The sequence below is a fragment of the Nannospalax galili genome, unplaced genomic scaffold, assembly GCF_000622305.1.
Source record: "Nannospalax galili isolate Female #2095 unplaced genomic scaffold, S.galili_v1.0 scaffold274, whole genome shotgun sequence".
Lineage (NCBI taxonomy): Eukaryota > Metazoa > Chordata > Mammalia > Rodentia > Spalacidae > Nannospalax > Nannospalax galili.
The window spans coordinates 313,790-338,930 of record NW_008335435.1 but is presented as its reverse complement, the minus strand read 5'-3'; the positions used below and the strand labels follow the sequence as shown (position 1 = coordinate 338,930).

The 25,141-nt window shown below is 40.1% G+C and overlaps 1 protein-coding gene across 10 annotated transcripts in view; it reads right to left on the bottom strand.

Moving 5' to 3' along the window:
- Chd9 (chromodomain helicase DNA binding protein 9) overlaps nt 1-25,141 on the bottom strand; it is a 270,300-nt gene that overhangs the window by 134,157 nt on the left and 111,002 nt on the right. For 8 of the 10 annotated variants that reach the window (XM_029562042.1, XM_029562044.1, XM_008830057.3 and 5 more), the window contains one exon: nt 10,721-12,323. In XM_029562042.1, the coding sequence (XP_029417902.1) occupies nt 10,721-12,169 (1,449 nt within the window). In that variant the 5' untranslated portion in view covers nt 12,170-12,323. Of the gene's footprint in view, nt 1-10,720; nt 12,324-25,141 lie in introns of those variants that run through there. The other 2 variants (XM_029562046.1, XM_029562047.1) reach the window with 1 other exon arrangement.

The following is a 25,141-nucleotide window of genomic DNA, read 5'->3' as shown; positions in this document are numbered from 1 at the left end:
CTTAGTTTTCCTTCTTTCTCCCCATATCCACAGGCTCTTCATTCCCATCTCCCTACCTCCCCACCTCCCAACTATACCCTTCCAGTCTCAGTATTCTCCCTTCCACTATCATATGCTCTACTACATTCCCTACCCTCCTCCCTTAGGGCCTCTTTTTCTTCTCACAGACCTCTTTCTACTATTCTGGCCTCTATCCACACAAACACAAATATGTAACAATTAAAAGCAAAGATCTTACATGAGAGACCATGGGCTGTTAAGTCTGAGACTGAGCTATCTCATTTAATATTTTCCAGTTCTAACAGCTTTTTCCACAAATTTCATTCTTTACATTTGAATATTCTATTCTATGTACTGGATTTTCATTATCCATTCATCCACTGATGGACATTAAGGCCAATTCAATTTCCCTGCTTTGTAAATAGAACAGTAATAAACATGGGTGTGGGAGTAACTCTGATAGGCTCTGGAGTCCTTTGAGTACTTGTTCATGAGTAGTAGAACTGGGTCATACTGTAGTTCAATTTTTACTTTTGTGAGAAGTTTCCACACTGGTTTCCACAGTGGCTACACCACTTCACACTGACCAACAGTTAACAAAGGTTCCCTTTTCTCCACCTCCTCTCCAGTATTTGTTGTCACTTGTTTTCTTGGTTCTGACTAGGGTGTGATAGAATTTCATTTGCTCTCCCTAAGGGCAAAGGATATTAAACACTTTAAAAAGTTTTTATTAGGGGTTGGAGAGATAGCTCAACAGTTAAGAGCACTGGGTGCTCTTGCAGAGGACCTAGATTCGATTCCCAGCACCCACATGGTGACTAAAAACTGTAACTGTAGTTCCAGATCTGACACCTTCTTCTGACCTCCGTGGGCACCGCACAACATGGGTGCACTTACATTTGTGTAGGCAGTACACTCACACACGTAAAATAAAAAATAATAAAATGTTTTTGAAAAGTATTTATTGTTGCAGGTCATGGTGGCACATACCTTTAATGCCAGCACTCAGGAAGCAGAGGCAGGAAGATCTCTGAATTTCAGGTTAGCCTGGTTGAGAAACTGAATTCCAGGCAAGTCAGTGCTACATAGTGAGACCTTATCTCAAAACCAAACCAAACCAAACCAAACCAAACCAAAACAAAACAAAACACACAATTTATTGTTCTCAAACTGTTTTCTGAATAATTCAAAACAGTTCAAAGTGCTGAGAATAAGATACTGAGTGCTCAGCCATTGATCAAAAGTCTTTATAAACAGCACCCTCCCCCCCCCGCCCACACAAGACTCAGGAACACCATGGATGGAAAGAACCAGATGAGAGCCAGAGAGTACAGAAGAGTGCTGTGAAAGCTGACCTCTGGACATGCAATGGTTATTGCACACATGAACTCTCAAGAGCTGTGGTTACCTGCATAAGATCAAGTCAGTTACAAAGTCCAATATGGGGGTAGTCATTTTTCTTTGGGGAATGGTCACAGGTACAATGCCCACGCCCCATGGAGGCTGCCACACTTAGGCACATATGGACAGCACTAATTGGACTCAATGGATTTTTTTTTTTTTTTTAAAAAAAAGAAGCAGTAAGTTAGGAAGGAAATGTGGGGGGGCAGAGGCAGTTCGAGGGCATAGAGGTAGATATAATGAAGATGTATTATATACATGTATGAATTCTCAAAGAATTTTGGGTTTGTTTTTATTTTTTGAGACAGGGTCTCCCTGTAGCCCCAGCTGACCTGGAACTTGCTATGCACACCAGGGGAGCCTTGATCTCACAGACATCTGCCTACTTCTACCCTTGAGAAACAGGATCAAAGGTATGAACCATCACGGCAGGCTTAAGAATAAGTATTTTAAAAATAAAAAATATATTTCTGTCAAGATACAACATATACATGCATGAAATTGTCAAAGAATAAAAGACATTCTTTAAAATATTTTTTAAATAAAACATTTATTGACTATTTGAATTTCTTCTTTTGAGAACTGTCTATTCAGTTCATGGGCCCATTTACTGATTGGCAGTTGAGGGGGTTGTGTTTAATTTTCAGTTATTGATTCACATATTAACCCATTTTCAGAAGCAAAGCTGGTAAAGGTTTTCTCTGTGGTGGCTGTCCATTCTGTTGATAGTTTCTTTTGCTATGCAGAAGTTTTTTAACTCATGCAATTCTAATCATCAATTACTGTTGGTTGCTATTTGCTGTGTTATTGGGGTTCTATGTAGAAAATTCTTGCCTATACCTATATCCTGAAATGTTTTACTGGTAGCAACTTCAACATTTCAGATAGCTTTTTAAAATCTATTACTTTTACTTTATGTGTATGTATGTATTGCCTACATGTATGTGAGTGCACCCAAGTTGTGTAATGCCCATGGAGGTTAGAAGAGGGCGTTGGAACCCCTGGAACTGGAGTTATGGACAGTTGTTAGCTCCCATGTGGGTGCTGTGAACTGAACCCTGGTCCTCTGCAGGAGCAGCTAGTGTTCTTAAGCACTGAATCATCTCTCCAGCCACTTAGAATAGATTTTTGTGCATGTTGAAAGATGCTGATCGAGGGCTAGAGAGATAGCGCAGTGGTTAAGAACACTGGTTGTTCTTACAGAAGACCCTGGTTCAAATCCCAGCATCCACATGGTGGCTAAAACCATCTGTAACTCCAGTTCCTAGGGATCTAACATCCTCTTCTGTCCTCTGAGGGCATTGCACGACATGGATGCACTTACACATGCAGGCATAATACACACATTAAAAAAAAAAAAGAAAAAGATGCTGATTTAATCACATTCTGCAGGTGGCTACAAGGCTTTGCCAGGATTATGTATTGATCAGGTTGTCTTTTTTCCAGTGTATGTTTTGTTTTGTTCTTTTTGAGACAGGGACACTTTGTAGCCCCAGCTGGCCTGGAACTCATTATGCAGAGCAGGCTGGCCCCCAACTCACAGAGATCTGCCCGCCTCTGCTTTCTCAGTGCTGGGATTAAGGGTGTGGGCTACCACATCTAGTGTCCATTGTATGTTTTTGAAATATCTGTCAAAAATCACGTGTCCAGAAGCTGGACAGATGGTTCAATGGTTAAGAGCACTGAATGTTTTTGCAGAACATCCAGGTTCAATTCCCAGCACCCACATGGCAACTAATAACAGTCTATAACTCCAGTTTCAGGGGATCTCACACCCTATTCTGACCTCCATGGGCATTGCACAACACCAGTGCACTTACTTACATGCAGGCAATACACTTATACACATAAAATAAAAATAAATGTTTCTTTAAAAATCAGATGTCCATAGCTGTATGGCTTTATTGATGGTTCTTCTATTATGATCCATTTATCCACATGGCTGTTCTGTTAGTATCAAGCTGTCTTTGTCACTATGGTTCTTATGCTGGATATTCAGTTGTCAACTTGACACACCTGGCTACAGGAACCTCAACTGAATAATTTCCTCCATTGGACTGGCCTATGGCCATGTCTGTGGAACGTTTTCTGAATTGTTCCCTGATGTGGGTGGGCCCAGTGCACTGTGGGTGGTACCACCCCTGGTAGGTGGTCTTGTGCTGTGTAAGAAAGCAGACAAGCACAAGCTAATGGAGCAAATTAGTAAGCAGCACTTTTTGGAGGATTGTGCTTCAGTTCCAGCCCTTGGCTCCTGCCCTGTCTTCCGTCCATGATGAACTGTAAGGTGAAGGTGAAATAAACCCTTTCCTCTCCAAGCTGGTTTTGGTCAGTGTTTTATCACAGGAATAGAAAGCTAACTATGATAGAAATTGGTACCAGAGAGTAGGATATCGTTGGGATGAATCTGTCCGTATGTATTTTGGAAGATTGTGAAAGTTTTTGGAGCTTTGGACTGGAAAAGTGCTTGGAGCTCAGAGAGCTGTTCTGTAGGAACTTGGAAGATCATGAAGAAAGCACAGACAATGTACGCCTTGCCTGTCAAGCTTCAAAGGAAACCAAAGACTATCAGGGCTGTTTGTGTAGCATTAACAATGTTTGGAAGTGAAACCTTTTATGTTTTACTGGGGCGATTGATGCTGGTTAGCTGGGGCTGAAAAATCAGCTGTAACAAGACCAGTATCATTGAGGTAAAATCTTCTGAGAAGTATTCCTCGGGGTCAGCAAACAGAAGTGGTGGTCCAAAGTGTGAGCAAGGCTCTATCTCAAGCTGGAAGCAGGACTTTGTAATGTATGCGTCTCCTACAAAGTACTGGCTTTTTAAAGAGGCTTTCAATTTTTAAAGTGTTTGAATTTTTAAAGTCTGTTGGACTTTTAATGGTATACTGTTTTATACTGTGATATTAATATTAACATATTGTGGGGTCAAGAAATGGAAAGGTTGTGGTTTAATAGTGATGTGTTTGTGTGTCACGTTAACAAGGGGTCAATTATGCTGGATACCCTCAATTGTTAACTTGACACACCTTGGTAGAGGGAACATCAATTAAGGAATTTCTAGCATTGGACTGGCCTGTAGTCATGTCTGTGGAACATTTTCTTGACGGGTGATGTGGGTAGGTGGTACTACCCTGTGTTCTATAAGAAAGCAGGCTGAAAGTTGGGCATGGTGGTTCATGCCTTTAATCCTAGCACTTGAACTCAGACAGATCTCTGAGTTCAAGGCCAGCCTAGTCTACATAGTAAATTAGTGGGTTCCAGGCCAGCTGGGCTACAGAGAGACCCTGTCTCAAAAAGACCAAAAAGAAAAAGAAAGCACTCTGAGCACTGCCCAGGGGAGCAACCAGTAAGCAGTGTTTCTCCATGGTCTGTGCTTCAGTTCCTGCTCTGCCCTGAGCTACTGCCCTATCTCCCCTCCATAATGAACCGGAAGCTGAATGTGAAAGAAACTCTTTCCTCCACAAGCTGCTTTTGGTCATGGTATTTATCACAGCAACAGAAAAGCAAACTAGAACAGTTCTGTAGTATATTTTGAGGTCAAGTAATGTGCTATCTCTAGCTGTGTTCTTTCTGCTTAAGACTGGTTTGGCTATCTGTGGTCTTTCTTTTTCCAAATTAATTTTAGGGGTTTTTTTGTGTGTTGTTTTTTTTTCCCCTAATTCTGTGAAAAAAGTTACTGAAATTTTGATGGGGATTGCATTGAAATCTATAGGCTACTTTTTATAATATAGTCATCATCACAATATAATTCTGCAAATCCGAGAACATGAAAGGTCTTTCCAACATCTAGTGTCTTCTTCAATTTCATCTTATTGGTTAGATTTACTACTAGGTATTTTTTGAAGGCTGTATTTCCTGATTTCTTTCCCAGCAAGTTTTCAATTGGTATATATAAAAGCTACCGGGCTTGCATATTTATTGATTTTATAACTTGAAACTTCGGTGAAAGTTTTTACCAGATCCAAAAGATTTCTGGTGGAATGTGCAGGATCTTTTATAGAATCATGTCATGGGTCGACAGAAACTGTTTAACGTCTTCCTTTCTAGTGTTTGTCTGTTTTGTATCTTTCTCTTGTGACTTTAAGCACTATACTTAAGAGGAGAGAGAGGGTACCCTTATCTTGGTCCAGATTTTAGAAGAGATGCTATGCTCAGTTTTCCTTCCTAGTTAAGAACAGTTCTTAGCTGCCATGTGGGTGCTGGGAATTGAACCTGGGTCCTCTGCAGTCAGTGCTCTTAACTCCTGAGCCATCACTCCAGTCCCTACCATTTTTTTAAAAATTACATTTAAAATTCTCTCTATGTATTATTGCATGCAAATGCATGCCTACATTTGTATATGACGTCAAAAGACTAATTGTACAAATTGATTCTCTCTTTCTACCACATGGATCCAGGGGATCCAATTCAATTTGTCAGTTTTGGTAGCAAGCACTTTTTTATCCACTGAGCCATCACACTTGCCAGGTTTTACTTTATTCAACTGACTATAGTCCTTTCCATTTAAAGGTCATATTGCCCTGCTTTCTTCTACATCAATACTACGTTAAACCAAGTACTGTGTTGCACAGACCTGAAATACCAGCACTCAGGAGGCTGAGTTCAAGGACAGCCTGGCTTAGCACTCAGGAGGCTGAGTTCAAGGACAGCCTGGCTTACATACTGAGTTCTAGGAGAGTCAAAGCTACATAGTGAGATACTGCCTCAACCCCCTCCTTAACTCCTTGGAGGCAGGTGAGCATATCACTGGTAGAACACTTGCCTAGTATACACAAAGCCATGGGATCAATCCCCAGCACCAAAATAAAATAAACAATAAATAAATTAAAATAATAAAATACACAACTGGTCAAAGTACAGAAAATATGCGTTGGTGGAGTGTTCAGCCACAAACAGGGCATTTATATCACACATTGGCTCCCCTCTCCCTCTCCAAGCTCAAGGACAATTGAAGAAGGCAGAATAATTGTTAAGAATGAGAAGTTAGGGAGGACTATAGCAAAACTGTGTCTTCTGGACATGACAGTACAGCCGTGCTTATGAACTCACTATAGCTGTGGTTGCCTGCACGTGGTTGCCTGCACAAGATCAAGCCAGTCAACTTTCCAGCTCAGAGGGCAAAAGACTCAAGTTCCACCACTAGCTGAGGAGGTATGAACAACTGATGCCTGCTGGGGGGAAATAGAGTAGGTTTTCGTTAAGGATGTGACCCCTCTTAGGTTGACCATGCTCCAGTGGATGACCCCACTCAGGAGTCTATGAGCAGCTCAAACTGCAGTTGTTGGGTTATGAGGGGAAAAAAAGAGGCCTTGAAGTTGGGGTGGGTAAGGAGGTAGTGGTGGAACTGGGAGAGGTTAGGGGAAGAGTTGGAGGTGAATATGACCAAAGTGTATTATATGAATTTCTCTAATAAAAATAACATAAAATAGAAAAGAAAAAGAACAGTTCAAGACATTTCTGTCATCACATTTTTGTCATCACATACACCCATATTCTTTTTCTGTCATGAGTGACTGAATAAAAATTAAGTAGTATGGTGTGGGAGTGGAGCTCAGTGATAGAAAGCACTTGTCAACTAGCATATGCAAGGTTCTAAGCTGCATCTCTAGCACTATACAATATAAAGTAAATAAAGGAATAAATAAAATGTCACAAAAAAGATTAAATAGAATATTTGTGAAAGGTTCAGAGTAGAGTAAAAATAATAGCCAAGTAAGAGCACACAGATTAGACTCCTTTTTAAACACAGAAGATAGGGGCTGGAGACATAGCTCAGTGGATTAGAGAACTGGCTGCTCTTGTAGAGGACTTTGGTTCGATTCCCAGCACCCACATGGCAGCTAACAACTGTCCCTGTAAATCCAGTTCTAGGGGATCTTGACACCCTCTTCTGACCTCCTTGAGCACTGCACAACATAGGTGCACCTACCTACATGTAGGCAGAACACTCATACATGTTAAATAAAAATAATTAAAAAATTTTTTTTTTGTTTTTGAGACAGGGTTTCACTGTAGCCTCAGCTAGCCTGGAACTCACTATGTAGCCCAGGTTGGCCTCAAACTCACAGAGATCCACCTGCCTCTATCTCCCAAGTGTTAAGATTAAAGGTGTGCACCACCACACCCGGCCTAAAAATATTAAATAAAATATTTTAATACAGAAAATAATCCTAGATGGTTGATACCAACACTATTTATACTTTATGGAGAAGGATATTAAGTTTGGAAAGATGACAAATTTCCTCAAGGCTATATGGCTACTATACAAAAGAATACCAAATTTTATTAAGGTTTATTATTTTTAATTATGTGTATTTGTGTGTATCTGTGTGTGGGTATATAACATGTGCGTGCAGGTTCCCATGGAGGACAGAGGTATGGGATCTGCTGGAGCTGGCTGGAGTTACAGATGTTTGTGAGTGCCTGATTTGGTGCTGGGAAACAAACTCTGGTCCTCTCCAAAAGCAATATAAAGTCTTAACTGCAGAGCCATCTCTCTAGTACCAGAAGAAATGAGTTTTAAAACCCAAGACTACATAACTCCAAAGACATATGCTTTATTATTGTTTCATTGCACATTATTTTTAAACTGAGAAAATAAACTGACAATCATGAAATGGGACTAAACAGATGTTAATGGGTCACTGACTTGTTTATTTGTCCCTGCTTCCCTCCCTTCTTCCTCTTTTTAAAAAATTAATTTATTCTATTTTTATTGATGTGTCTACATATGCGCACGTGCATATGAGTACCTATGAAGGCCAGAAAAAGGCATCAGCTCCCCTGGACCTGGAGTTACAAGCAATTGTGAGCTGCCTAAAATGGGTGCTGGGAACTGAATTCTGGTTCTCTGCAAGAGCAGTGTATGTTCTTAACCACAGAGCCATCTCTTCACCCACTTTGGTGTTAATGGTGTTTCTTATAGAAAACCTGGGTTTGGTTCCCAACACTCACATGGTGGCTAACAACCATCTGCAATTCCAGTTCCAGGGGATCCAATGCCCTCTTCAGGACTCCATAGGAACTGCATGACATAGGTGCACTTTACATACATGCAGGCAATATACTCATACACATAAAAATAAATTTAAAAAAAAATTTTTTTAAAGAAATAAATTACTAGAGCTGGTGGTGGTGCACACCTTCAACCCCAGCATTCAGGATGCAGAGGCAGGCAAATCTCTTGTGAGACTGAGGCCAGCCTGGTCTACATAGTAAGTTCCAGGACAGCAGGGGAGACCCTGTCTTGAAAAACAAGAACGCGGATTATTATTTAAGCTCAATGTTTGTAAATTAAATTTAGTATATAAGTTTATAGCAGTAAAACAGGGTGGCTGAGCTATGAAGCAAAAATGTACTTATGTATAATGCTTCATTGTTTTTTTGTATTCTAGTGTTGTCTGGCCATGAAATGTCCACTTTACTCCACAACTCAGTGTAGCAGTGATTACCTCCATGTTGATGTGTATGAGAGTTTGCCTCAATGTATATAAGGACATCCATGTCTGCCAGAAGAGTGAAGTAGACCCCCAGAAATGAAGTTACAGACAGCTGTTAGCCACCATGTGGGTGCTAGAAGTTGAATCTGGGTCTCTGTAAGAGCAGCCACTGAGTCATCTCTCCAGGTTTTGTAACAAATTTTTAAAAACAGTGTGCTCAGAATGTAATTTTAAATAGAACTCAGACTGGCTTGGTGGTGCAGCCCTCCCAATAACTTGAGGGAGGAGAAGGGGAACTGTAAATTCAGGGCCTATCTAGGTTATAGAGTTAGTTCAAGGCCAATAGGACAGCTTAGTAAGGATCTGTCTTAAAAAGAAAACTAAAAAGAGGGCTAGCTCAATGGGAAAGTGTTTGCCTAGCAAGTATAAAGTCAATCCCCATACCGCACGCACGCACGCAAACTGGAAAAGCACAGATACCTTTCTCAAATACTTTTAAGACTTTAAAATGGACAACTAGTTTTTAAAATTTAATTACAGCACCATGGGCTACAGACGTAGTTTAGTTGGTAGAGTGCTTGCAGCACGCACAAAGCTCCAGATTGATTCTCTGTGCATTAACCAGGCCACATTAACTAGGTGTCATGTCAAGTGCCTGTAATCCCAGCACTCAAGAGATAGAGATAGGAGGATCAGAAGTTCAAGTTTATCCTCAGCTATATAGTAAGTCCAAGGCCAACATTTAAGTATTTTATAAATACTTTAATATCATGAAATCTGTTTTATCAGAAAAAGTATAGAATGCAAGTGAAAGAATGTGTAAATTATCCTAAAAACAACCTATTTCCTTCTGATAGGTTTTCATTTGCATATTTTAATGCGCCTATGAAAAAATGTAATTATGAAAGTATTAAATGCCTAACTATAAGCTAGCTAATGTTATAAGTACTATAAAATACTCTGTTAATCTTTTCCAAAGTCTATTAGATGTTAGTACCATTTTCTAGTTTAAAGATGAGGAAAAAAAGATATGCTGAAATTATGTAACTAGTTCAATGTCACACATCTGGTAAGTATGAGGAGCCAAATTCTAACCAGATAATATGGTACCAGAACCTCATTGTGATCATAATTGAGGAATGCCTTATCTGTAGGGCATCATTAATATTTTCTCAGAGTTAGCCTTCAGAGTCTTTTTAATGTTTAAAAGAATCTACCAAATATGGATATGAGAAGTTGTGGTGTGGGGCTGGAAAGATGGCTCAGCAGTTAAGAACACTGGCTGTTCTTGTAGAAGACCCAGGTTCAAATCCCAGCACCCACATGGCAGCTAACAACTGTTTGTAATTCCAGTATCAGGGGATCTGACAGCCTCTTCTGACCTCTACGGGCATTGCACGAAATGGTGCACTTACCTACATGCAGGCAATACACGCATACACATAAAAATTTTAAAAATTAAATTTAAAAAAGTTAAAAAAATAATATTAAAAAAAAAAAAGAAGAAGTGATGCTTCCAGTTTCCCTTTATAAACATAAAATATCTTTGGCTATATTACTTTTGCTACGTTTGGGTCAAATTGTTTTCCAAAACATTCCACCAGTTAACAATGTGAGTACCAATTTTTCTATAAATTTGCCAGGATTAATACCCTATAGCCACAGCTGGCCTGGAATTCACTACGTAGACCAGGCTAGCCTCAGTCTCACAGAGATTCCCCTTCCTCTGCCTCCCAAGTGCTGGGATTAAAGTCATATGGTACCATGCCCAGCTAGAATCTTGATTTTCATAAATCTTGAATAGGTCTCATTTAAAATGAACTGAGTGAAAGCCCAACCTAACCCAACCCAGATTGCCAAAGTAAAACAGAAGAGCTCCATACCTGTGGCTGTAAACATAGACGGTTTCTATCATTTACAAGCTGAGGATCAGACAATGAGGAATGCCAGCCCCGAGTTGGGTACTGTGACTGAGTGTGAGTCACATCAGAAGGCCTTGCTACAAGATGTGAAGTAAACTGCCGATCAAGGTCATGATCTAAAACATGATTTGAATTATCTTGTCCAAACGTTGATTCATCAAATTGAGGAAGCAGACCCTCCTGAAGGAGGTCTTCTGGGTCAAGTCCTGTGAATGGTTCTGCATGAGATTCCACTTGTTGAAGTAAATTCTCTTCTAAAGATGAAAAACCATTAGTTTCTACATGATCATTGAAATGACCCATTTGAGCTCCTGAGTCAACAGGATCTGGAAAGTTCATGTGCACAGGAGATAACTTTGAATTTCTAAAATTACCCTGAGGATGTGACGAATGCAACACTTGGAAATTATTTGAATTCAGTGACGGATTGGGGTTTAGGATATGCTGGGATTCTTGCTTAATTCCTTTATGAGGTGAAAAGGAATTACTTCCACTAAAATCAGATAAAGTCTGATTTGTATGACTGGGGGCAAGAACTGCAGATGGCTGAAGGAGGTTGTTTGGTGATACATGATTACTGGAAAAGGAATAATGGGATGAAAACTGCTGTGAATTACTGACAGAACAAGAAGTCATATTTGGAGAGGGTCCATTAAAATTTGCTTCTTGATGACTGCTGCACTTGAGAAAGTGTACAGAAGGGTTTGAGGTTTGAGAAAACCGCATTGAAAGAGACTGTTGTGAAGTAGATGCGTTAGTAATCTGCGGTGGGTGGTTTACAGTAACTCTGTGTGGACCAGAAACATTAACATCTATAAAATTTTTAGACTGGCCAAGAGAATTTTGCCCTGGGTTAAGATTACTTCTGTTTTGTTGTGAGCGTAGTGAAGCACACTGTGTTTGTTCACTGGCCTGAAATAAGGCAAAATCATGGTGTACCACAAAGTTTTTATTCTGATGCAGAGTATGTGAATGTCCTTGTTGGTGAAAAGGAGATCCATTTTGATTAGAAAGGCTAGTAGCTGTCTGATGACCCCACATTGGACTGCCATCTGCTACATCTTGAAACAAACCATTGGGTTGGTTTTGGGGGTGGAGTGGAGAGCAATTAAATTGAGAATGTGGAGATAGCACATGTTCAGCTGGGCTGCCAAAAGCCTGATTAACTTGATGAAATTTCATTGAGTCAAACTGATTTAACTGTTCGAAATCTGTTATCTTCTGATGTGTTGGAGTACCTTGAACATGATTTAGTGAGTCTATGTGTAAAGGCTCAAATTCTGCACCCAAGTTCAATTCATCAACTAGTGAAACAGGTCCCGGTTGTACAAAAGCATCATCTGACAAACCTTCTAAGGTCTCACCAAAAAGATTAGCATCATCAAAAAAATCCATCATTGGATCTGTCATTTTGAAAATTCAGTAAGAATCTGGATTGTCCACTCCAAATGGAGGATATTCAGCTTCTCTGCGTTATTACTGCACCATGTCTGAAGGTCATCAACTAATCCAAATCAGGATAATTATTGCTGTAGATAATGACATGTCATGAAGTATCAGAATCCTAGGAAAATAAGAAAAGCAATTTAAATTTAGTAATAGGTACTCATTTAACTTATATAAAACAAAACTTATACACAATACTTTATGTGATAATTCATCAAAAATAAGTCATTAATATTTGGTTACAAGAGGAAAAGACTTCTGCAGTAGACTTCACTATTCTTATAAAAGTAAAAATGAGACAGGCATGGTGCGGTGGCACACACCTTTAATCCTAGCATTCCAGAGGAAGAGGCAAGGTGGATCTCTGTGAGACTGAGGTTAATCTGGTCTACATAGTGACTTCCAGGTCACCTGGGGCTACAGAGAGAATCTGCCTCAAGAAAACAAACCAAACCAAGTAAAAATGTACATTACTTTGAAGTACATATATTCTGATGAAAGAATTGTAAAATAAGCCTAGGAAGAATAGTGTGTCACACTATAGCATTACTGCCCGGCACTTCTAGCTTATATTTAAAATATATATGCATTGACCTTCAAAATTTTGTCTAGTTTAAGAGAGTGGTATCAAAAACTCTCAGATTAGAGATAAAAGCTAAATAAATCATTTCCTCCACAAGTTTGTATTTTGTCACAGCAACTGAAAGCAAACTAGAACAGAAATTGGTACCAGGATCATGGGGTGCTGCTGTAACAGACCTGACCTCGTTGTTTTGGGGAAGATTTCAGAAGTGTCTGGAACTTTGGGCTATAAAAGCCACTGAATGCTCACAGTTTGTTGCTGTTGCAGTAGAGCTTGGAACAGTTATGCTGAAAGAGTTGTAGGCGATGGAGGCCTGGCTTGTGAAGCTTCAAAGGGAAGGAGAGACCATCAGGGTTGTGTGATATTTTGAATTGAGAATCTGTGGTTTCTGATCAGCTGGTGCTGAAGAATGAGCCGTGAATAAGAGACCAGAACCACTGAAGTGAATCCTTTGCTTTACTGGAACGATTGATGCTGATGATGAAAAATCAGCTATAACAAGAGACCAGCATTATGCTGGCAAAATCGTCTGGGAGGTATTTCCTCAGGGTCAGCACATAGAAGCTGAGTTCCAGAGGGGCCCTGAGCCTCCATCTCAAGCTGGAAGCAGGACTTGGTAATGTGTAAGAAGTCTCCTGCATGGTTCTGGTGTTGAAAGTGTGAAAGGGTCACAGAGAGCACCCTGAGAGGCCAGGAAAGGTCACTGGTGAAAGTGCAGTCTCAGTTTCAGTGAAGACCCCCAGGATTTGAAGGGGTTATAGAATCTTTGTAACCCAAGAGGCCAGAAGAGCCCATAGATGAAGGCACAGCCTTAGTTTCATTAGAGACCCCATCTTTTTGCTGGAGATGCCAGGACAACTACCAAGGGCAGCAGCAGGTGTGAAATGGAGTTGGCCTGGGCCTGCAAGATGAACTGTGTGTGCTGTGGAGGGCAAAGTCAAGAGAAGTGGAGCTGCCAAAACCCTTTGGAGCCCAGATGAGTGAATCCCAGATGTCCAGTCTTGAGTTACTTTGCTGGACTAAGGTTTTGATTAAGTGTACCCAATTCTTTCCTTTGAAATAAAACAGTACATAACTTGTTTTTAATTTTGCAGTAGCTCACAGTTGAGACAATTTTAAAAGAGACTTTGAACTTTTAAGTGCTTAAGTTTTTTAAGGACTATAGGACTTTAAGTTGTACTGTTTTATGTTGTAATATTTACATCATACCTTGGGGATAAGAAATAGAAAACTTGTGGTTTAATAGTGATATGTTTGTGTCAAGTTGACAAGGTCAATTATGGAGATAACGTTAGATGTCAACTTGATACACCTGGGTAGAAGGAGCCTCAATTGGTGAATTTCCTCCATTGGACTGGCCTACCGCCATGTTAATGGGGTATTTTCTTGATTGTTGAGTGAAGTGAGGGCCCAGCCCACTGCGGGCAGTGCCATCCCTTGGCAGGTTGTTCTGTATTATGTAAGAAAGCAGGCTGAGCACAAGCTAGGACCAATCCACTAAGCAGCATTCTTCCATTGCCTGTGCTTCAGCTCCTGCCTCCAGGTTCCTGCCTCGGGTTCCAACCTTGGGCTCCCTCAGGGATGAAATGTGATCCAGGATAAATAAAACCCTTTCCTCCCCACCCTGCCACCCTCCAAAAAGAAGCTCTCAGATTAGAAAGTACATTACAATCTCTTGGTCTAGATTCCATAGGGTTTATGTAGAAATGTACCTAGAAGAACAATTTTCAAGAGGTCATGATAAGGAGACCCAGATTAAGAAATAACAGTCACCTGGTCATCAGAACAAATGTGCTGGGGGTTATGTTGGGGCACACCCTCACATAGTTCTACATGGTGTTTTTGCATGGAAGACTAGCATTCCTAACAGTCATAGGGATCTATGAAGCAAATGAAAGCATCTTCCTAGAATCAGATGTATTCATCCATCCTAATGAAATGCCACTAAATCATTAGGAATATAAGTTTCATACTATATTTACTAAACTGTGCAAATGCTGCAATTCAGGCTGAGAAAAAAAATGGTAGCTTTACCTACATGCTAAATTAGCCTTATAATAATCTAAAGAAAAAAATGACTTATGGGCCAGGTGTGGTGGTGCACGCTTTTAATTCCAGCACTCAGTAGACAGATGAATCTCTGTAGGTTCAAGGCCAGTCTGGTCTACATAGAGTTCTAGGCCAGCCAGGGCTGCATAGTGAGATTCTATATCAAAACATGTATTTTTGCCAGGCATGATGGCGCACACCTGTAGACCGAGCATTTGGGAGGCAGAGGCAGGCAGATCTCTGTGAGTTTGAGGCCACCCTGGTCTACATAGTGAGTTCTAGGCCAGCTGGGGTTCAAGAGAGACCCTGTTTCAAAAAACCAAAAAAAAAAAAAAAAGAAAGAAAGATATGATGCCAGCCTCGAACAATCTTAGTTAACTAGGGAAATTACAAACTTAATTAACTGGGAAACTGGGAAGGAAAATAACATCTTTTAATTAGCACTGTACTATTTTATAAAACACATGCCACAAAATACTCCAACAATACAAGTCAGATGAAAATCGTGTTTACTTAAGCAAATAGAAAGATTTGACATAAAAAGCTTATAGTAAACATAAAACGTAAAAACTTAAGATGGCTATGATGTTGAAACCTGTAGTACCATCTCCTCAGAGTTTGAGAAAGATTGAGAGTTTAAGGACAGCCTTAGTAACTTTGTGAAACTCTGTCTCAAACATAAGTACATAAAATGAAAATGTGTCTTCCCAAAGAGGCTGCATTCCCACCAGTGCTGTGTGAGGCCAACCTCTCAGCGTCCTTGCTCTCAATTCTGTGCTATGAGAAAGTTAAGAAAAAAAAACAATGGGAAACTAAAGAGACAGTTGGGCCTATGGGCACATACCTGTAATCCAGGTACTTGAAAGGTGAAGGCAGGAGAATCAAGACCAGCCTGGGAGACATGAGGTCCCATCTAAAAATAGGAAAGCAATGAAGAAGATGAAGGGAAGGAGGATGGGAGAAGACAGGAGAGCAGAGGAGGGAAGAGGGGAGAAGGGAGAGGGAAGGGTGAAGAGCCAGTTGCAGTAGTACATGCTTGGAATGTACTACAAGATGGAAGCAGGAGTCCAAGGTCATCCTTCACTACCATAGCTAATTCAACGTCAACCTGGATTACATGAACACTTGTCCAAAACTGGGGAGTGAGGGGTAGAAAAGAAGCAAGCAGACAGGCAACAACCCATGTTAAAAATAAGAAAATTTTTGTAAATTATGTAGCTGATAAAGAACTTGTACCTAGAACATATAAAACATTTCCAACTTACTAGTAAGAAAATAGTCCAAATATTTTAAAAGGCAGAAAAACAATCTGGCTACTTCTCCAATGAAGATATACAAATGACCAATAATGAAATGAAACAATGCTCATCATCATTATTAGAGCAATAGAAATGAAAACCATGACAGAGATTGTTACTTCTTAATCATTAGGACGGAAAAGAAAAACACCAAGAAAACAATTGATCGAAAGGACACAGAGACTGGGCCTTACACACTGGAGGTAAAAAAGCAGCTGCTATGGAAAAAGGTCAGGCAGGTCCACAAAAACTTTAAAGTATAATTTCTGTATAATGGAATTTCCTAATTCCACTTCTAGGTAAACACTCAAAGGAACTGAAAGCAAGAACCATGTATGTCAATATCCACTGTATCATTATTCACAACAACCAAAACGGAGAATAAGCAAAATATCCAGCAACTGATGATTAAATAAAACATGGTATAAACACAACATGGTAGTATCCAGTAATAAAACTGAATGACATAGACCTAGTGGCACAGGCCTGTACAACTACTCATAGGCTGAAGCAGGATGGCAAGTTCAAGGTCAGCCAGGGCAAACTGGTGAAACCCCGTCAGAAAATAAAAATAAAAACTTGGGATGCAGGTCAGTGGTAGAATGCTTGTATAGCATGTGTAAGGGCCTGGAGAAATGAGGGCTGGAGCGATGACTCAGCAGTTAAGAGTGCTTGCTGCTCTTCAGAGGACCAGATTTCGATTAAAGGCACTCAAGTCCAGCAGTTCACAAACACCTGTAACTTCAGCTCCAGGGGTCTGACACCCTCTTCTGGCCTCCACAGGCACTTGCACATATGTGGCAATACACACATACATACATATAGACACACAAATAAAAACATACCTTTAAAATTTAAAAAAAAAAAAAGGAATGGGACCAGTGAGGTAGTTTAGCAGGTAAAACTGCTTGCTGTAAAGTGTGGTACACGTGTGCCCCCCGCCCATTCAACATATCTAATATATACATATATGCACACAATTTTTTTAAAAGAGAAAGAAAAAGTCAGTGAATTATACATTTACATGGGTAAATCATATAGAATCTAAATTATATCAGTAAAAGTATTTTTAAATGTGTTTAATTGGTATATATTCATTGTACATGATACTTGGCTTCATTGGGACTTTTTGAAAAAATTTTATTATTTTTATTTTATGATGCATGTATTGCCTACATGCAGGTGAGTGCACCCGTGTCGTGCAATGCCCGTGGAGGACAGAAGAAGCTGTCGGATTCCCTGGAACTGAAGTTATGGAAAGTTGTAAGCTGTCATGTGGGTGCTGGGATTTGAACCCGGGTCTTCTGCAAGAACAGCCAGTGTTCTTAACCACTGAATCTCTCCAGTCCCTCATCAGGACATTTTTAGGCAGGGTCTCCCTATAGTCCCAGTTGGCCTGGAACTAACTATGTAGACCAGGCTGGCCTCAATCTCAGAAATCCACCAGTCTGTGCCTCCTGAGTGCTGGGATTAAAGGCACCACCACACCTGGCTAGGTAAGGACATTTTCATACAGGTCTATGATGTACCTTTAGCAAATCACCCCCTGTGTAGCATCCTCTTCTTTCTCTTTCCTGCTTTCTCCCACTAGTTTACTTTGTTCTCCCACACAGTTTTGGATCTACTTTCATATACAAAAATACATACATGATTTTATGTATCTATAAAATCCAGATGCTACAAATGAGGTATCTGAGACTGACTTAATTCCTGTAATATAGTGCATCAATTTTCCTCCAAACAATATAATTTTGTTTTTCAGGACAGCTGAAAAAATTCCATTGTGTATATGTATCACATTTTCTTTTATATAGTCCTCTCCAGAAGACATCTAGGTTGGTTCCGTAACTAGTTACTGTAAAGAATGGTACAGTAAACACTGATATGTAAGTATCTCTGAGATATGTTAACACTCAGGAGTTAATAAAGCTGAGTCATATGACAGATTTATATTTTAATCAATAAAACTATTTTAGGGGAAATTATATAGGCAATTATCCTGAAACTACTATATAAGGATAAAAGTGGAAAAATGAATCTTTAGTTCCCAAAGAATTTTACTTGATCAGTATTTGCAAAATAATTTTACTGAGGAAAAAAACAGGTGAATTTACTTTGGGAGATCTGATGAAGTTACTCTGAAACTCACTTTCAATGCTAAAGTAAATCACTACATTCTTGTGTCATTTTTTGTTTTGGGACAAAACTATATAGCCCTAACTGACCTAGAACTCCCTTTGTAGACAAGACTTGCCTTGAACTCACAAAGATCTGCCTGCCTCTCATACCCAAGTGCTGGGATACCCAAGTGCTGGGATTAAAGGCATGAGCCACCATGCCCAGTTCTACAGACATTTTAAATAAATATGAACCCGAGTAAACCTTTTTTTTTATTTTTTTTTTTTAAGAGCAGGTCTTACTATGTAGTCCTCACTGGCATGGAACTCATTATATAGACCAGACTGGCCTCCAACACAGAGATTTACCTGCCTCTGCCTGGAGTGTTGGGATTAAAGGCTGGGATTAAAAGCATATACCACCATGCACAGCCTAAACCCGTTTTTAAAAAATGATTCAAGGCAAAAATTGTTTTCTAAGTAAGCTGGAGGTTGGGAGTGGAGGTGGGGGACAAGTAAGGGACTGTGATCATTCAACCAACCAAAGTTTTAAACTTTTTTTGATTTATTTTTATTTTGTGAATGTTATGCCTGCATGTGTGTAAGTGCTCGTGTGTCATGCAGTGTTTGCAGAGAACAGAAGAGGTTGTCAGATCATCTGGAATTGGAGTTACAGGTGGTTGTTGGCTGCCATGTGCATGCTGGGATTCGAACCCAGGTCTTCTGCAAAAACAGCTAGTGCTCTTAACTACTGAGTCCTCTTTCTGATTCCAATCAACCAAATTTTTAAACTTCTGAGGCAGGGTAACTGCCACAACTTCAAGAACAGCCTGGCCTATATACAGACTGAGATTATGCCTCACAAAAACAAGGAAAAACCAAAGCAAAACCCCCTACAAGTGTTATCCCTGTACTACTAGCCAGATTATCTTTTCTGCATTGTCCCAGTAATCTTCCTTAATTCCCATTCCAGGGACAAGTACACATTGCATGATAACTATGTGTACTAATAATGCCATGTTTATGTCAAGATGGTGAGTTTCTATGAAAAACAAGCTAGGCAGAGCCAGACTGGTCAAAACTAACTTATCAGTCATCTTGACCAACAATTGTCCCACAGGTTTATTACCATCTCTTTGTAATACATTTCCAAAGTAAATTGCCTACCCATCGGTCCCATGACTGTAATTTCACTGATTCTTGGCCTTCTGCCTAGGATCAAGTGTACTATTTATAATTTCCATGCCAGCACTTGGTAGGCGGAGGCAGGTGGAGCTCTGTGAGTTTGAGACCAGCCTGGTCTACATAGTAAGTTCCAGGTCAGCTGGGGATACAGGGAGATGAGAGGCCTAGAGATTTGCACTTAAACAATGGAGAAACAAACTAGAACAGAACTTGTTGCCAGGATCATGGGGTATTGCTGTAACAGACCTCACCTTGGTGTTTTGGGGAGGATTATGGGAAGCGTTTGGAACTTTGAAGTCATTGAGTGATTAGAGTTTGTTGCTGTGGTGCTGAGAGAGTTGTGGACTATGGCGGTCTGGCTTGTGAAGCTTCAAAGGGAAGCAGAGATTATCAGGGCTGTTTGTGTGATATCATGAATTGAGAATCTGTGGGTTCTGGTCAGCTGGGGCTGAAGTATCAGCTGTGATTAAGAAGAGACCAGAACCACTGAAGTGAAACCTTTGTTTTACTGGGACAATTGATGCTGGTTAGCTAGAGCTGAAAATCAGCTGTAACAAGAGGCCGGTATCATCGAGGTGAAATTTTCTGGGAAGTATTTCCTTAGGGTCAGCACACAGAAGCTATGGACCAGAGAGGGCCTGAGCCTCCATATCAAGCTGGAAGCAGGACTTGGTAATGTGTAAGAGGCTCATACACGTTTCACATACACGTTTCTAGTATTAAAAGTGTGAAGTGGGGCTAGGGAGATGGCTCAGCAGTTAAGAGCACTGACTGCTCACTAGCACCCACATGGTAGCTAACAACCATCTATAACTCCAGTTCCAGGGGGTCCGATGCCCTCTTCTGACCTCCAAGGGCACTGAATGACAAGGATGTACTTACATGCATGCAGACAATACACTCATACACATAAAATAAAAATAATATTTGTTTTTTTAAACTATGAAGGTATCACAGAGAGCAGCTGAATGAATCCCAGGTATCTAGCCTTGAGCTATTTTACTGGACTTAGACTTTGCTTAGGTGTGCCCAATTCCTATGTTTTGAAATAAGACAGGAGTTGATTTGGATTTTACAGGAGCTCACAGTTAAGAGACTAAGAAATGGAAAAGTTGTAGTTTAATAGTGCTGTGCTTGTGTGTTGACAAGTGATCTGTGCTGAACAGCTTTAGTTGTCAACCTGACACATCTAGGTAGAGAGAGCCTCAATTGGGGAATTGCCTCTATTGGAAGGGCCTACGGCATGTCTGTGGGGTATTTTCTTGATTGTTGAGTGATGTGAGAGGGCCCAGCCCACTGTGGGGTGTGCCACCACCCCTGGGCAGTTTGGTCTGTATTGTATAAAAAAGCAGGCTGAGCATGGACCAGGTGAGCAAGCCAGAAAGCAGCAATCCTCCATGGCCTGTGCCTCAGGTCGTCCATCAAGGTTCCTGCCCTGAGTTCCTACCATGGGCTCCCTCATCAATGAACTGTCCCTGGGTGATGTAAGTGAAATAAACCCTTTCCTCCCCAAGTTGGTCAGAGTGTTTTGTCAGAGCAATCAAAAGAAACTAGAACAGAGACCCTGACTCAAAAAGACCAAAAAAAAAAAAAGAGAAAAGAATGAACTCTAAGAGTTATGAGAGGTATGTACTGTCCATTGTCCACAATGTTCCTTATTATTTGGGATCAGAAGAAAAATAAAAACCAAAGGATCAACCAAAAAGCTCCCCATCTATCCTAAATATTTGAAATACTTGATATGATTAAGTATATAATACATATTAAAATGCTTTTCATACCAAAGGGAGATGTTATCTTTTAGAATTATTAAGAATAAATGACAAGAAAACTTTACTCTAGAATGCCACAAGACAGCCCAGAAAACATGAATGGAAAATGGAATTTAAAATTTAGAGATCTTAAGGTTGGATGGATGGCTCAGTGGTTAAGAACACTTGCTGTTCTTCCAGAGACCTGAGTTCAGGTCCCAACACCCACATGGGCTAGCTCGTACAGCTGTAACTTCAGCTGTAGGGAACCCCATCCCTTCTTTGGGCTTCCATGGGCAAACACACAAACTTGTGCAGACACACACACACACACACCCACACACACACACACCCACACACACACACACACAAAAAAGTAAAATTTATGGTATCTTAAAATGCAATTTTAGGGGGCCGGAGAGATGACTCAGTAATTACTTGCTGTTCTTTTGGAGGACATGGATTTGATTCCCAGCACCCACATGGCAGCTAACAACTGTCCATAATTCCATACCCTCTTCTGGCCTCGGAGGGCATAGCATCCATGTGGTGCACTTACACACATGCAGGCAAAACACTCATACATGTAAAATAAAAATATTTTTTAAAGAAGATTTTAAAATGCAGTTTTTAAAACAAAAACCTCAGATACTTTTGAACAATACTAGTTAAAAACGCATGAATCATAAATAATGGATTCAGTATTGTCAATTATTTAGAACTGATTATTTTTATTTTTTAAAAATATTTTATTTTTAGCTGGGCATGGTGGCACACGCCTTTAATCCTAGCACTTGGGAGGCAGGGGCAGGCGGATCTCTGTGAGTTCGAGGCCAGCCTGGTCTACATAGTTGAGTTCCAGGACAGCTGGGGCTACAAGGAAACCCTGTCTCAAAAAGACCAAAAAAATATATATTTTTTTAAAATTTTATGTGTATGAGTGTATTGCCTGCATATATATAAATGCACCCATGTTGTGCAATGCCTGCAAAGGTTAGATGAGGGTGTTGAATTCCCCAGGAACTAGAGTTACAGATGTTAGCCACCGTTTGGGTGCTGGGAATCAAACCCATGTCCTCTGCAAGAGCAGTCAATACTCTTAACCACTGAGCCATCTCTCTAGTCCCAAGGGCTGATATTTTTAAAAGGCAGCAAGGGCTACTAAAATCTGCATACAATTAAGAATTAAAATAGATTAAGAAACTGTACTCTTAACTACTCCAACAGCTATCAAAATACCTGAAAGCAAATTCATCACTCTAGAGTCCAGCCTTGGAAGACAAAAGAAAAATGAGGAACCCAATAGAACATCCCCCTCTATTGGGGATGCTTTTGGAAGCCCCTGTCAAGAAATTCCAATGGACTCTCATATGAACATTTGAAAATTACCCTGTTCTGACTTTTTTCTAGTTCCCTGTCTAGAACTTGTAATGCTATTTATTCTTGCCTTTACTTCTTCACAGCTCCTGTTCATGATTCAAGGACTTTCTTTTCCCCCTAGAGGTAAGCGTTATGCAATTTGGGAGTCTTTTAAGATAGACCCACTGAAGGGGTACTCCAACTGCCTCACCCTGCATCCCTGTTCAGCATGGAAGAAGCCAGAGCAGTCTGTGTCCTGATTCCCTTTTGGCAATTTGGGTAACCTCTTCAGAGGATGGTGTGGTAAGAATAGGAGGTAGGAATTGGCTAGGCAGTTAGGGTAAAAAGACCCTAAAGAAAAGTAGCCAGTTTCTTGGCTAAAACTCACAATGTCCTTGGGCCTCTTAGCAATATACTCCATTCCAAAGGCCAAAATTGTCTAAAATATTTGGGAGTTTTTAATCTAATCCTTAAAAGATTCTAGGGTTACCTCTTCAGAGAGGAGAATGTTAGAGTAGCCAAAAGCCCCATTTAAAAAAATTAAAGAAGAAGAAACTATACATGAAGGTATCAGAAAAAAGTGATGGGGAAAGATGGGAGGAGTTGGAGGGGAGGCAGTGGGCATGGATTAGATCAAAACACCTTGTATGCATGTATGAAATTCTCAATAAATTATTTATTGAAGAAAAAAAAAAGGATCTCTACTCTTCCCATTCTAGTTTTTCTGTTTTTTGCTTGATTTGATCTTCTTTGCTTTCCTGGGGAATCTTTTCTGCTAGGATAGTAGAGGTACATGCTAGAATAACTGAGTTATTTCTAACTGACCCCACTTGAACCATTAGAGACACTTTTAGAAGACATTGCTTTTTAGAAAATTTCTTCCTCTAAGCTGGGCATAGAAGGTTTTGTAATCCCAGCACTCCAGAGGAAGCTGAGGCAGGACTGTTTCAAATTCAAAGTCAGCCTGGGCAGAGTGAGAACCACCTCTCAGTCTCAAAGAAGTAAAAAGAAAAAAAAAGTGTGAGAGAGCGTATGTATATGTGTTGGTGGGGATCAAACTCAGTGATCTACCACTGAAACAAATCCCTAACCTTTTCTATTATTTTGAGATAAGGTTGCTCAAGCTGCTTGAACCCAGGGCAATCCTCCTGTCTTAGCCTCCCAAGTGTCAGGACTACATATATGCCACCATGAATGCCTTATTTATCATTTGAAATCAGTTTTATTCCCACCACCTACCTAACTGACCTGATTAGAGGCCTACTAATCTTCACAACACTAAGCCCAAGGGTTATTTTTCGGGCTTCAATTAAATTGCCTATCAGCAGTATCAAGTTATCAAGGAGTCTTCCCTGAAATGCTTAATGACAGACAAGAAACTCTCTTGTCTAACCTCTCGTCTCTAAATATTGGAGATGTAGCCTAAGTTTTTTCATTTTAGCTATACTCACTCTCAAGGTAATTATACCTAGTCTCAAGTGCTAAATATTATATATGCTGGTAACTCCCAATTAATATCTATTATATTTCTAGATTAGCTTAGACCCATACACCCAATCAACGTCTCCTGTGTATGGACATGCAGGTAACAACTCCCTGCTAGCTACTTTGCCTAGTAATGATTTTATGCCAAACAGGCCATTTTGCTCACAGCTTGCCAATGACTCTTTATCTCACCAGTAATACAGAAATCCCCATTATAACTATAACTATATTATGGCCTTCCACTCCCTCCTGAACAGCTTTCTACCCCCATATTTTGCTCTCTTCTCTTGATCACACCCTTGCTTCAGTCACAAAGGCCTTCACCGTTGACTAAAGAATCCAAGCATGAGAGACTGCTGTTAGCAAAATGGCAGAGTAGACAGCTTCTAACACACTTCAAGCATTTTTCAACAATGATTTTTAAAAAGGAAATCATCAAAATCAACTTCAGCAGAAACCTAGAAAAGAGCTAAGGTTTTACAGCAGCCAGAAGAATGCTAAAAAAGGAAAAAAGTAATGCAAGTGGAGTACTGGGAATGTATGTCAGTGGTAAACTGTAAATGGTGAATGAAGAAGCCAAGCCCTGGCTTCAATTCCCAGCACCACTACCGAAAAAGAAATAAGGAAAACAGTCTGAAGCTATGTTAAGACAGAACCTTCAGTGACCACACAGAAGAAACACAGTCACTTCAGAGACCAGCTGGAAAGAGTCACTTGATAATCAGGAACAGAAAACTCAGGGGCAAGGTAACAGATTTACAGATTTGAAATATCAAATACTGCAGGTGTTTTTACATACACACACAACAAAAGACAAGTAGGTTCTGACCTTAAGAATGTCCAAACTGGGTGTGGTGGCACACACCTATAATCCTAGCACTTGGGAGGCAGAGGCAGGTGGATCTCTGTGAGAACAAGGTCAGCTGGGACTGCAGGTAGAGTTTGCCTCAAGAACTTCCAAAATAAAATAAAATTAAGTTAAAAATTCAGTATATACACTGAATTTAGTGGACAAGGAATGAATCAATTGTATTAAATGCACTCTAAACAGCTAATGGAAACCGTATCTCAAGAGAATAGTAAACTAGAAAAATGATAGGAACAAAATG